Source organism: Nyctibius grandis, chromosome 5 (genome assembly GCF_013368605.1).
Source record: "Nyctibius grandis isolate bNycGra1 chromosome 5, bNycGra1.pri, whole genome shotgun sequence".
Classification (NCBI taxonomy): Eukaryota; Metazoa; Chordata; class Aves; order Nyctibiiformes; family Nyctibiidae; genus Nyctibius; species Nyctibius grandis.
The window spans coordinates 57,568,962-57,582,840 of record NC_090662.1 but is presented as its reverse complement, the minus strand read 5'-3'; the positions used below and the strand labels follow the sequence as shown (position 1 = coordinate 57,582,840).

The 13,879-nt window shown below is 51.2% G+C and overlaps 5 protein-coding genes across 5 annotated transcripts; 3 read left to right on the top strand and 2 right to left on the bottom strand.

Annotated features, from left to right (window-relative positions):
- The first annotated feature begins 4,340 nt into the window (after positions 1-4,340).
- On the top strand, positions 4,341-4,754 carry LOC137664261 (histone H4). The gene has a single exon (XM_068402134.1). It carries the CDS (start codon positions 4,347-4,349, stop codon positions 4,656-4,658), a length of 312 nt encoding a protein of 103 aa, XP_068258235.1. The 5' UTR covers positions 4,341-4,346; the 3' UTR covers positions 4,659-4,754.
- Positions 4,755-5,650: 896 nt separating this feature from the next.
- On the bottom strand, positions 5,651-6,161 carry LOC137663603 (histone H2A type 2-C). The gene has a single exon (XM_068401009.1). The coding sequence runs from the start codon at positions 6,126-6,128 to the stop codon at positions 5,739-5,741; it is 390 nt and encodes a 129-aa protein (XP_068257110.1). The 5' UTR covers positions 6,129-6,161; the 3' UTR covers positions 5,651-5,738.
- Positions 6,162-7,535: 1,374 nt separating this feature from the next.
- Positions 7,536-7,946, top strand: LOC137664089 (histone H3). The gene has a single exon (XM_068401818.1). The coding sequence runs from the start codon at positions 7,536-7,538 to the stop codon at positions 7,944-7,946; it is 411 nt and encodes a 136-aa protein (XP_068257919.1).
- A 903-nt stretch (positions 7,947-8,849) lies between these two features.
- Positions 8,850-9,361, top strand: LOC137663592 (histone H2A type 2-C). Its single transcript, XM_068400995.1, has one exon. The coding sequence runs from the start codon at positions 8,883-8,885 to the stop codon at positions 9,270-9,272; it is 390 nt and encodes a 129-aa protein (XP_068257096.1). The 5' UTR covers positions 8,850-8,882; the 3' UTR covers positions 9,273-9,361.
- An 895-nt stretch (positions 9,362-10,256) lies between these two features.
- Positions 10,257-10,670, bottom strand: LOC137664104 (histone H4). The gene has a single exon (XM_068401861.1). It carries the CDS (start codon positions 10,662-10,664, stop codon positions 10,353-10,355), a length of 312 nt encoding a protein of 103 aa, XP_068257962.1. The 5' UTR covers positions 10,665-10,670; the 3' UTR covers positions 10,257-10,352.
- Positions 10,671-13,879: the final 3,209 nt, after the last annotated feature.

The following is a 13,879-nucleotide window of genomic DNA, read 5'->3' as shown; positions in this document are numbered from 1 at the left end:
TACCAGGTTAACACATTTTAACTTTTCTCAAGCACAGGCAAAGCAAAGGTCCTCACTGTCAGTCAGATATCAAAGAACAGAATTATTTATGTCTTAAAGTACTTTGGTCTTCTAAAACTAACCTAAGGCACTTGACAAACTGTCTGCTGGACCACCCTGGCATGCTCTGAATGCAGTCATCAACCAGTGTTTGAGGACCTCAGGCCCTGAGACAAACTGTCCATGAAAGGTAAGCAACATTAACAGAAGCTCCATCAGCTATGGCTCCCTGAAAAATCATCTCCCCTGAATTGACAGTGCCTCTCTTTCACCTGCATTTAATAGTGAATTCCACCAAGGAAGGGTGCCACCACACTTTCCTTTCAGAGCAGCCTCTCCATCAGCGCTGAAGCCTGGCTGCTCAGACCAGATCAGAGTGATGCTGAGCAACTCACTGTTCCTCCCCACAACACCCTGGCACTTCTGCATGCTTTCTGCCCTCCACCCTTTCCTATTTGTGTACCAGTGCTCCCTGTGACTGCTGGTAAGAGGGAGAGAGCAATGTGACCAAACTACGCATCCCCTCCCACTCCAGCCAGAACCACGTTTGGTACCTATGGACGGACAAAGTGTCCCTGGGGATGTAGTACATGCACAGCTGGTCTGCAACCTGCCATCTCCCTGGCTGGTGACACCCCAGGCACTGATGTGACAGGCTTCCAGGTACATTTGGATTGGCAGGCAACCCATTTTTTTGCCACACAGTCAGTGATGGTGGCACCCAGACACCGTGTAGGCTGCACTTCTGCCATCGCTGAGAGCCAAAGCACTGTGTCACACAGCATCTGAAGGTGCTCTCATTAAGTAATGCTTCCTTGCCAGTTTTCCTCAGAGGTGTGGGGGTGAAGCAGGTACTGGCACCAGGTAAGGCTGTTTGTGCCATCTTTCTAGAGCAGGCGTATCTCAAGGTGGCACTGGGGTGCAAGCAAGATAGGTTAGCTGTCTTCACATAGAAGGGAGCAAAAAGGTTTTGAAGAGTTGTTCAGTGTGTAAGAGTGCTATGTGGTAGCTTATGTTTTTTACAGTACATGCTTTGCACCTGTGTGGTCCCTGGGCTGGTGCCAGAGTGGGACTGACATCCCTGGTTAGGATGTCATCCAGACTACCAGGGCACTGGAAGGGCCAGCTGGTGCCCAGATTTCCCCACCATATACAAATGAGGCCAGTCACTCAGCACTCCTGCTATCAAACAGTTAAGAAGTCAGGAATCTGACTTCACAGGCTCATGAGAATATGTGTACACAGTGTGGGCACATTCAAGAAGAATATTTTTCACCTTGTTTTCCTGCAACTTGCCTTGTATGATCTAGTCCCAGAAAGAAGGATTGGCTTCCATAATAACTGTATTAAGTCTAAATCTTGGCCTTCCTGACATAGTTTATTCTGGTTTGGACACTGAAATTGCAATCAAGTTTTGGATGATTCGTGCATGAAATAAGGAGTAGAATAAGTTTAACTTTTATGTGCTGTTTGAGGTTAATAGTTTGTAACATCTAACATTTAATTGTATGGTTAACAAGACTAGCACACAAGACCAGCTCTGAGCAGCTAGGAGCAGGGATCAGCCTGTGTCCAGCTGTATAGAGGTGGTAAGTAAAGAGAAAGAAGCTGAGGTTTTAGGTTTACCCAAACTGCAGTAGGACAGCTATAGGAAAGGAAACTTAATAGCCCAAAGTACCCAAAACTGTTGAGAAAAGTGGCCGCTGATCAATAAGGTAAACATTTGAGTAATTCTGATATTGTGTCCAAGTCTAATGCACATTCATTTATCTAAACAATTTCGGGGGGCGGGGGAGGGAGAAAAAAAAGAAAGAAAAAAGAAAAAAAAAAAGAAAAAAAGAACCAAAACCTAAGTGGAGGCAAAGGTGTAATCTGTGCTTGTTTTATTAATTCTTTAGAAGAAAACAGGCCTTGACATGCTTGAGTACATGGAAAGGCTTTCAAGGGTTACCACTATCAGCCACATCACTGGATGAGGATGGGAATGTTTGTTTGCAAATGAAAAGGTTCTCACACTTGAAAACTGTTCGGTTTTTGTTTTTTCTTTTTCTCATTTTACAACATGTGCTTATTCTCCTAACATGGTGAATGGTCTTAGCTCTGTGGGTTTTGGTTTTATTTTGTCACCTTCTTCTCCCTAGGGTAGCAGGGTCACCTGGTTATAGTCTCTTCAGTGTTGCAGGAGACACTAGCTCTGTTGGGCTAGTATCAGGGACACACAAGACGTAAGTCCAGGAGAGAACAGAGGAAGAATACAGAGTGTAGTAGTAGAACTTGGTTTTGCATTTAGGAATACCAGCATGGAACCAGAGTGGGAAGAAATGAATGGGCAACATGAGTGGGACAGCCTTGACATTATTCTGCCCTTTGAATTGCATTCTGGATAGAGACTTATGATCATAACACTGGAAGAACTGAATAATTCAAGGAAACTTCCACCTGGGCCAATATCCCATCTGTGACAGAGGCCAGTAAAAAAGAATGTAAGAACAATAACTGATATCTCATAAAAATGATCCCTTAGGTCGTAGTGCTTTGTAGGCCAGGGACTCACCAAGTCAGAGGGAATGTCTTTGAATTGGAGAGACTTGAAGGGATTTTTTTCCTGTGTGTTTATTGATTGCTTTCTCTGGACATAACATCTCTCTTTTTTTATGCTTTAGGATGTGGCTTTAGCATGACAAATTATAAAAGGTTCAGGAATAGGTACAGTGGGAGTGGTAGATGGACAAATGGGGCATGGGCTGTATCCCTTTCATAGAGGAGAATCTAATTTATACACAGTTAAGCATCCTCAGTGTGTGTGTGTGTGATGAAGTAGGACAAAGTGGCAACCAGCAAAGAGAGTGAACTGAACCCCATTTCCTGTAGCTGAAAAAAGGTGAAGAGGATATATTTGAGGCAGAGGGAATGAAAAGTCATTTGAAAGAACAGAAAAAAAGAAATCAGGAGTTTTAGGGGCCAGGCAGACACATTCCTATATAAAATATATAAGCTGAAGGCTGCTGGGAAAGAATTACCTCACCATTATATTTTTAGATCCCATCGCTCACACAGACCTTCCCTCCTGGAGTCACTGTGACCAAGGCAGAACTAAACGCCAATGTCAGCAAGACAAAAGATTCTCAGAGTTCACAAAGATCTCCCTAAGATCTTGAAGGGCTCTCCTCTGTCTGTCTGGATAATGACATGTGTATTCGGCCATGATGAGCACAGGCAAATTCTCCATATTGGAGTTATGCAAATCTCACAGTCCCCGTGGGCCCTGAGCTACTAAAAGGTGGACTGCAAGGATAGGCAGTAGAAACAATGTATGGATTTAACAGTCATGATGACTGATTTTTGGAGTCGTGAAGTCATACCAAAATAACAAAGAGAAATGTTGTCACTGACAATGTACACTGGTGAAAGGAAAACATATCAACATGAAAGAAAGAGTATCTATCCACTCAGAATGATGTCAGGCCTTTGAAAACATGGAGGTACACATGCACATAGCTGACATAGCCATTTTTGTTGTGCATTTGACATATAAGACTAATTTTCATCCAGTCAGTAGCAGTGATCTAAACGGAAATAAAATGCTTTTTGAATGTGATCAGGATGTCTGGGGCTTAATATGAAGCAACATTCCAGACACAGGACAGAAAATAAAGGGTATTCTCCAGTTCTATGCTGAAGAAGCCCTTTGTGGACTCACCAGTGATGCTATAGTCTGAGAGCCAGGCATAGCCAGCTTCCAGAAAAATATTCATGTTTCTTTCTGGTGTTAGGTGAAGACATAGACATGGTTTTCTTGATACTTCACAGCATAAGCCAACTACTAGCATAAGGCCACGGAGGTGACCTGTCAGTTCTTACATTTAGCAGCCGGTTCTTAAATAATACCATCGAGTCCTTGCGACGGGGCATCAGAACTAATGAGGCATGGCCAGCAGGACTTTAACAACACCGCGGAGGCCTCAAAGCTGCAGGGTCCCTGAGAAGAGAACTAAGGCCTGTGCGCCGTCGCTCCGCCCGGAGAGGAAGAGGCCGGGAAACGGAGCTTCAGCGGCCCCGGCGCTGGGGGACGGCGAGCGAGGCGGGGGCAGGGGCAGAGGCGGGGACTGGCGCGGCCAAGCCGGTCGGGGCGGTGCTCGAGAGCGGCGAAGGGCGAAGGCCCCGCTTCGCCGCGCCCTCGGAGGGGGGCGGAGGCACAGGCCGCGCCCCCTGCAGCCGTGCCCGCCCGTGCTCCCAATCAGGTCGGCTTCCAACACATAAAGGTCTGCCGCGCGGCCGGTCCGCTTACAGCAAGCAAAAACAGCAGAATGTCTGGGAGAGGCAAGGGCGGGAAGGGGCTCGGCAAGGGAGGCGCCAAGCGCCACCGCAAGGTGCTGCGCGACAACATCCAGGGCATCACCAAGCCGGCCATCCGGCGCCTGGCTCGGCGCGGCGGCGTGAAGCGCATCTCGGGGCTCATCTATGAGGAGACGCGCGGTGTGCTGAAGGTGTTCCTGGAAAACGTGATCCGCGATGCCGTCACCTACACGGAGCACGCCAAGAGGAAGACAGTCACGGCCATGGACGTGGTGTACGCCCTGAAGCGCCAGGGACGCACTCTCTACGGCTTTGGCGGCTAAAGCATTTTGCTCCCAGACCATCTCGAGAACCCAAAGGCTCTTTTAAGAGCCACCCATTTTTTCCCTTAAAAGAGTTGTGTTGCGTTGGTTCCCTTACTGTTTTTTGCTGTGTTTATGCTCCCCTGCCTTCCCCGTTCTCGTCCTCCCTATTGCCTTCTTATCCTTTTTTTTTTTTTTGCTTAGCTGCAGCCGGACTGGCTAGCCTTGCGGTTTAGCTCTGGGTTTCTCTCTAGCGCCCTGCTGCAACGCTTCCCTTTTATGCTTCTCCTCCCCTATCTAGCAGCAGCTTTCAGAAGAGCTTGCTGGGTCGGTCCGACTGCAAAGCAAGCGCTGTGCCAGTGCGTGGCTCTTCCCGAGGCATTTACCGGTGCCAGGAAGTCCTGGAAACTGCAGGGGCCTGAAGGGCGAGCCTTAGTGCCTCTCATGAGTGCAGCTTTGCTTGGAAAAAACACAGGCCAAGGGAACAGCCGCCGTGCCCCCAACAAAATAAAAAGAAGGGAAAAGGAAAAACGGGATCTCTCTCGCCAGGTTCTCTAGGGTGGACGGCGGATCTCTGTTTCCTCATGCCCGAAGGGGGAAACTGCGGTGCCTACATCGGGCTCGTTTCAGCCGGCGGGTCGTGGAAGAGACCTCGCTCTTCCGCCGGGGGGCTGGCGGCCTCTGCAGCCGGGACCCGTCTGCGGCTGCAAGCGGGTTAAGCGCTCTCCCTCTTTCGAAAAGCCCGCGCGGGCGGCCATTGGCTCTAGGCGGTTCCGTGCTCGGCAGATCCCGCACTCCACTCCCCGGTCGCCCGGCCCTGCACAGCTCCCGCCCCCGCACCGCCCGCCCGCTGGCCGAAGCGGAGGTGGGGGGCCCACGAGGAAAACGCAGGCTTCCTGGCCCCATTTGAGCTCTCCGGCAGAGCAACCGTGCCGGAGCGGCCCAAGAGAGAAAACATCCCTCCGCCAGCGAGCCAACGCTCCAACCCCTCCCCTGCCACTCCCACAGTAGCAACTCAAGCTCTTTTTCGAGATTGTGGGTGGCTCTGAAAAGAACCTTTGGATTTCGCTTCGGTGCTCGGGACGCTTCACCAGGCCCACTTTACTTGCTCTTAGCTTTATGGCTCTCGGTTTTCTTGGGCAGCAGCACGGCCTGGATGTTGGGCAGAACCCCGCCCTGCGCGATGGTCACCTTGCCCAGCAGCTTGTTGAGCTCCTCGTCGTTGCGGATGGCCAGCTGCAGGTGGCGCGGGATGATGCGCGTCTTCTTGTTGTCGCGGGCCGCGTTGCCGGCCAGCTCCAGGATCTCGGCCGTCAGGTACTCCAGCACGGCCGCCAGGTACACCGGGGCGCCGGCGCCCACCCGCTCCGCGTAGTTGCCCTTGCGCAGCAGCCGGTGCACGCGGCCCACGGGGAACTGCAGCCCGGCCCGCGACGAGCGCGACTTGGCCTTGGCCCGCGCCTTCCCACCCTGCTTCCCGCGGCCGGACATCTTCGATCGATCGATCGATTGCGCGCTCAGTAACAAACTCCCCCTCACACACAAAAAAGAGCAACGTGCCCGGCGACCCGCCCTTATATCCCTTCCCTTTGCGCGGCTCGTTGCCCCTGATAGGCCGAGGCGCCTATCGGGGAACGCGCACCCAATGGCGGAGCGAATCTCGTCCTCACCAATAGCGAGGGGAGCAGCGCTCAAAGGTCTCCGCCCGCGCTCTCGACGCGGCCAATGACGAGGCTGGAGGGGCGGGCTTCAGCAGACGGCTCCGCCCGACAGGAATGCCAGGTCTCGCCGCCGCCGCAGCCCGGACCCGCGGGGCCGCGCTGGCCCTTTTCCGCTTCTATTTTCTCTCTCTTTTTTTTTTAAATTGTTTTAAAGCAGCCGCTTTGGCAAAGCGCGGGCTGGGAGGACGGAGTAGGGCTGGTAGGGAGCGAAAAACAGAGTGGCTGCGTCGATGAGCGGAAGTAAACGGGCGGTTACCGGGAGGGGGGGAAATGCGGTACAGCTCCCCCCGTTGTTTCACGCGGGATCTTTTCCCCGCGGGAAGGTTTCGTCCCTTTCCAACACCGGGTCACCCCAAAGCTTTCCGACCTTCCAGAACTGTGCACGCTTCCTTGCATCGGAAAACCACCACAGCTCGCTACCTTCTGTCCCCGGCCTCCCCAGTGCACAGGGAGGAACACCAGCTGAACACGGCCTCTGCACTCCCTGCCCGATTACGCCTAAAACTTCACTTATAAACTTTGATTCCTGTACTCATCTTCTGGTCCTTATTTCCTTCGTACAGTTGATGTGTTCATGTCATATTAATAGGGACCAAAAGGGGTGAAAATTCGTTATTCTTAGATTAAACTGTTTTTTAATATCCTGGTTTACATTATTCAATCCAATCTTTTTTTTTTTTTTAATTGCCATCTTTTTTATTCTCTGTTATCTTCTTATATTCTCTATGTTACTGTAGTATTTCAACGTATTTAAATAAAAATGCCTTTATCTTCCAGGGAAATTTTGTCTGTGTTACCAAGACATGGAAATATCCATACAAAAAAAAAAAAAAAGGAAATTTTTAGAGTGAAATGAAAAAAATCTCTTAAAAAAGACAGTCTTAATTATTAACGAACACAATGTCTAAAAAATTTTTAAATCAGCAATACGTAAGCGGAAAAAATATGCTGTGATAAAATAACGATTCTTTAGGCGGCACACAGTGTAAAACAAGAACAGACTGAAACGGGCAGGCGGTACCTGCCACTGGCGGTATTTTTAAACTCTGAATCCACCAATGAGACTCAGCACGTGCCCATCCGCCTATCAGAGAAGGCAGCAGTGCTATATATACTCCTCCAATAGAGGCAAGGTTTCACTGCTTCTGGTGGTCGCTGCATTGGTAGTCTGTGAGCGATGGCGCGCACGAAGCAGACGGCGCGTAAGTCTACGGGCGGAAAAGCGCCCCGCAAGCAGCTGGCCACCAAGGCGGCCCGCAAGAGCGCGCCGGCCACGGGCGGCGTGAAGAAGCCGCACCGTTACCGGCCCGGCACGGTGGCGCTGCGCGAGATCCGGCGCTACCAGAAGTCGACGGAGCTGCTGATCCGCAAGCTGCCCTTCCAGCGCCTGGTGCGCGAGATCGCGCAGGACTTCAAGACCGACCTGCGCTTCCAGAGCTCGGCCGTGATGGCGCTGCAGGAGGCGAGCGAGGCGTACCTGGTGGGGCTCTTCGAGGACACCAACCTGTGCGCCATCCACGCCAAGCGCGTCACCATTATGCCCAAGGACATCCAGCTGGCGCGCCGCATCCGCGGCGAACGTGCGTAAGCCGGTTTAGAACATTACTATTGAATTTTGAACAAATATTTTAACAAAGATAAAGGCTCTTTTAAGAGCCATTCTATACACAATGAAAAGAGCTGTGACACTACGATATATTTTTTTACTAATTATATTACTTTACAAAACCGTTAAATTCACTGTAATGAAACTCTCAGATTGATAAATTATGCAAAAACTGTAAAGTGAAGTTTTAGGTGTAATCGGGCAGGGAGTGCAGAGGCCGTGTTCAGCTGGTGTTCCTCCCTGTGCACTGGGGAGGCCGGGGACAGAAGGTAGCGAGCTGTGGTGGTTTTCCGATGCAAGGAAGCGTGCACAGTTCTGGAAGGTCGGAAAGCTTTGGGGTGACCCGGTGTTGGAAAGGGACGAAACCTTCCCGCGGGGAAAAGATCCCGCGTGAAACAACGGGGGGAGCTGTACCGCATTTCCCCCCTCCCGGTAACCGCCCGTTTACTTCCGCTCATCGACGCAGCCACTCTGTTTTTCGCTCCCTACCAGCCCTACTCCGTCCTCCCAGCCCGCGCTTTGCCAAAGCGGCTGCTTTAAAACAATTTAAAAAAAAAAGAGAGAGAAAATAGAAGCGGAAAAGGGCCAGCGCGGCCCCGCGGGTCCGGGCTGCGGCGGCGGCGAGACCTGGCATTCCTGTCGGGCGGAGCCGTCTGCTGAAGCCCGCCCCTCCAGCCTCGTCATTGGCCGCGTCGAGAGCGCGGGCGGAGACCTTTGAGCGCTGCTCCCCTCGCTATTGGTGAGGACGAGATTCGCTCCGCCATTGGGTGCGCGTTCCCCGATAGGCGCCTCGGCCTATCAGGGGCAACGAGCCGCGCAAAGGGAAGGGATATAAGGGCGGGTCGCCGGGCACGTTGCTCTTTTTTGTGTGTGAGGGGGAGTTTGTTACTGAGCGCGCAATCGATCGATCGATCGAAGATGTCCGGCCGCGGGAAGCAGGGTGGGAAGGCGCGGGCCAAGGCCAAGTCGCGCTCGTCGCGGGCCGGGCTGCAGTTCCCCGTGGGCCGCGTGCACCGGCTGCTGCGCAAGGGCAACTACGCGGAGCGGGTGGGCGCCGGCGCCCCGGTGTACCTGGCGGCCGTGCTGGAGTACCTGACGGCCGAGATCCTGGAGCTGGCCGGCAACGCGGCCCGCGACAACAAGAAGACGCGCATCATCCCGCGCCACCTGCAGCTGGCCATCCGCAACGACGAGGAGCTCAACAAGCTGCTGGGCAAGGTGACCATCGCGCAGGGCGGGGTTCTGCCCAACATCCAGGCCGTGCTGCTGCCCAAGAAAACCGAGAGCCATAAAGCTAAGAGCAAGTAAAGTGGGCCTGGTGAAGCGTCCCGAGCACCGAAGCGAAATCCAAAGGTTCTTTTCAGAGCCACCCACAATCTCGAAAAAGAGCTTGAGTTGCTACTGTGGGAGTGGCAGGGGAGGGGTTGGAGCGTTGGCTCGCTGGCGGAGGGATGTTTTCTCTCTTGGGCCGCTCCGGCACGGTTGCTCTGCCGGAGAGCTCAAATGGGGCCAGGAAGCCTGCGTTTTCCTCGTGGGCCCCCCACCTCCGCTTCGGCCAGCGGGCGGGCGGTGCGGGGGCGGGAGCTGTGCAGGGCCGGGCGACCGGGGAGTGGAGTGCGGGATCTGCCGAGCACGGAACCGCCTAGAGCCAATGGCCGCCCGCGCGGGCTTTTCGAAAGAGGGAGAGCGCTTAACCCGCTTGCAGCCGCAGACGGGTCCCGGCTGCAGAGGCCGCCAGCCCCCCGGCGGAAGAGCGAGGTCTCTTCCACGACCCGCCGGCTGAAACGAGCCCGATGTAGGCACCGCAGTTTCCCCCTTCGGGCATGAGGAAACAGAGATCCGCCGTCCACCCTAGAGAACCTGGCGAGAGAGATCCCGTTTTTCCTTTTCCCTTCTTTTTATTTTGTTGGGGGCACGGCGGCTGTTCCCTTGGCCTGTGTTTTTTCCAAGCAAAGCTGCACTCATGAGAGGCACTAAGGCTCGCCCTTCAGGCCCCTGCAGTTTCCAGGACTTCCTGGCACCGGTAAATGCCTCGGGAAGAGCCACGCACTGGCACAGCGCTTGCTTTGCAGTCGGACCGACCCAGCAAGCTCTTCTGAAAGCTGCTGCTAGATAGGGGAGGAGAAGCATAAAAGGGAAGCGTTGCAGCAGGGCGCTAGAGAGAAACCCAGAGCTAAACCGCAAGGCTAGCCAGTCCGGCTGCAGCTAAGCAAAAAAAAAAAAAAGGATAAGAAGGCAATAGGGAGGACGAGAACGGGGAAGGCAGGGGAGCATAAACACAGCAAAAAACAGTAAGGGAACCAACGCAACACAACTCTTTTAAGGGAAAAAATGGGTGGCTCTTAAAAGAGCCTTTGGGTTCTCGAGATGGTCTGGGAGCAAAATGCTTTAGCCGCCAAAGCCGTAGAGAGTGCGTCCCTGGCGCTTCAGGGCGTACACCACGTCCATGGCCGTGACTGTCTTCCTCTTGGCGTGCTCCGTGTAGGTGACGGCATCGCGGATCACGTTTTCCAGGAACACCTTCAGCACACCGCGCGTCTCCTCATAGATGAGCCCCGAGATGCGCTTCACGCCGCCGCGCCGAGCCAGGCGCCGGATGGCCGGCTTGGTGATGCCCTGGATGTTGTCGCGCAGCACCTTGCGGTGGCGCTTGGCGCCTCCCTTGCCGAGCCCCTTCCCGCCCTTGCCTCTCCCAGACATTCTGCTGTTTTTGCTTGCTGTAAGCGGACCGGCCGCGCGGCAGACCTTTATGTGTTGGAAGCCGACCTGATTGGGAGCACGGGCGGGCACGGCTGCAGGGGGCGCGGCCTGTGCCTCCGCCCCCCTCCGAGGGCGCGGCGAAGCGGGGCCTTCGCCCTTCGCCGCTCTCGAGCACCGCCCCGACCGGCTTGGCCGCGCCAGTCCCCGCCTCTGCCCCTGCCCCCGCCTCGCTCGCCGTCCCCCAGCGCCGGGGCCGCTGAAGCTCCGTTTCCCGGCCTCTTCCTCTCCGGGCGGAGCGACGGCGCACAGGCCTTAGTTCTCTTCTCAGGGACCCTGCAGCTTTGAGGCCTCCGCGGTGTTGTTAAAGTCCTGCTGGCCATGCCTCATTAGTTCTGATGCCCCGTCGCAAGGACTCGATGGTATTATTTAAGAACCGGCTGCTAAATGTAAGAACTGACAGGTCACCTCCGTGGCCTTATGCTAGTAGTTGGCTTATGCTGTGAAGTATCAAGAAAACCATGTCTATGTCTTCACCTAACACCAGAAAGAAACATGAATATTTTTCTGGAAGCTGGCTATGCCTGGCTCTCAGACTATAGCATCACTGGTGAGTCCACAAAGGGCTTCTTCAGCATAGAACTGGAGAATACCCTTTATTTTCTGTCCTGTGTCTGGAATGTTGCTTCATATTAAGCCCCAGACATCCTGATCACATTCAAAAAGCATTTTATTTCCGTTTAGATCACTGCTACTGACTGGATGAAAATTAGTCTTATATGTCAAATGCACAACAAAAATGGCTATGTCAGCTATGTGCATGTGTACCTCCATGTTTTCAAAGGCCTGACATCATTCTGAGTGGATAGATACTCTTTCTTTCATGTTGATATGTTTTCCTTTCACCAGTGTACATTGTCAGTGACAACATTTCTCTTTGTTATTTTGGTATGACTTCACGACTCCAAAAATCAGTCATCATGACTGTTAAATCCATACATTGTTTCTACTGCCTATCCTTGCAGTCCACCTTTTAGTAGCTCAGGGCCCACGGGGACTGTGAGATTTGCATAACTCCAATATGGAGAATTTGCCTGTGCTCATCATGGCCGAATACACATGTCATTATCCAGACAGACAGAGGAGAGCCCTTCAAGATCTTAGGGAGATCTTTGTGAACTCTGAGAATCTTTTGTCTTGCTGACATTGGCGTTTAGTTCTGCCTTGGTCACAGTGACTCCAGGAGGGAAGGTCTGTGTGAGCGATGGGATCTAAAAATATAATGGTGAGGTAATTCTTTCCCAGCAGCCTTCAGCTTATATATTTTATATAGGAATGTGTCTGCCTGGCCCCTAAAACTCCTGATTTCTTTTTTTCTGTTCTTTCAAATGACTTTTCATTCCCTCTGCCTCAAATATATCCTCTTCACCTTTTTTCAGCTACAGGAAATGGGGTTCAGTTCACTCTCTTTGCTGGTTGCCACTTTGTCCTACTTCATCACACACACACACACTGAGGATGCTTAACTGTGTATAAATTAGATTCTCCTCTATGAAAGGGATACAGCCCATGCCCCATTTGTCCATCTACCACTCCCACTGTACCTATTCCTGAACCTTTTATAATTTGTCATGCTAAAGCCACATCCTAAAGCATAAAAAAAGAGAGATGTTATGTCCAGAGAAAGCAATCAATAAACACACAGGAAAAAAATCCCTTCAAGTCTCTCCAATTCAAAGACATTCCCTCTGACTTGGTGAGTCCCTGGCCTACAAAGCACTACGACCTAAGGGATCATTTTATGAGATATCAGTTATTGTTCTTACATTCTTTTTTACTGGCCTCTGTCACAGATGGGATATTGGCCCAGGTGGAAGTTTCCTTGAATTATTCAGTTCTTCCAGTGTTATGATCATAAGTCTCTATCCAGAATGCAATTCAAAGGGCAGAATAATGTCAAGGCTGTCCCACTCATGTTGCCCATTCATTTCTTCCCACTCTGGTTCCATGCTGGTATTCCTAAATGCAAAACCAAGTTCTACTACTACACTCTGTATTCTTCCTCTGTTCTCTCCTGGACTTACGTCTTGTGTGTCCCTGATACTAGCCCAACAGAGCTAGTGTCTCCTGCAACACTGAAGAGACTATAACCAGGTGACCCTGCTACCCTAGGGAGAAGAAGGTGACAAAATAAAACCAAAACCCACAGAGCTAAGACCATTCACCATGTTAGGAGAATAAGCACATGTTGTAAAATGAGAAAAAGAAAAAACAAAAACTGAACAGTTTTCAAGTGTGAGAACCTTTTCATTTGCAAACAAACATTCCCATCCTCATCCAGTGATGTGGCTGATAGTGGTAACCCTTGAAAGCCTTTCCATGTACTCAAGCATGTCAAGGCCTGTTTTCTTCTAAAGAATTAATAAAACAAGCACAGATTACACCTTTGCCTCCACTTAGGTTTTGGTTCTTTTTTTCTTTTTTTTTTTCTTTTTTCTTTCTTTTTTTTCTCCCTTCCCCCCCCCCCGAAATTGTTTAGATAAATGAATGTGCATTAGACTTGGACACAATATCAGAATTACTCAAATGTTTACCTTATTGATCAGCGGCCACTTTTCTCAACAGTTTTGGGTACTTTGGGCTATTAAGTTTCCTTTCCTATAGCTGTCCTACTGCAGTTTGGGTAAACCCAAAACCTCAGCTTCTTTCTCTTTACTTACCACCTCTATACAGCTGGACACAGGCTGATCCCTGCTCCTAGCTGCTCAGAGCTGGTCTTGTGTGCTAGTCTTGTTAACCATACAATTAAATGTTAGATGTTACAAACTATTAACCTCAAACAGCACATAAAAGTTAAACTTATTCTACTCCTTATTTCATGCACGAATCATCCAAAACTTGATTGCAATTTCAGTGTCCAAACCAGAATAAACTATGTCAGGAAGGCCAAGATTTAGACTTAATACAGTTATTATGGAAGCCAATCCTTCTTTCTGGGACTAGATCATACAAGGCAAGTTGCAGGAAAACAAGGTGAAAAATATTCTTCTTGAATGTGCCCACACTGTGTACACATATTCTCATGAGCCTGTGAAGTCAGATTCCTGACTTCTTAACTGTTTGATAGCAGGAGTGCTGAGTGACTGGCCTCATTTGTATATGGTGGGGAAATCTGGGCACCAGCTGGCCCTTCCAGTGCCCTGGTAGTCTGGATGACA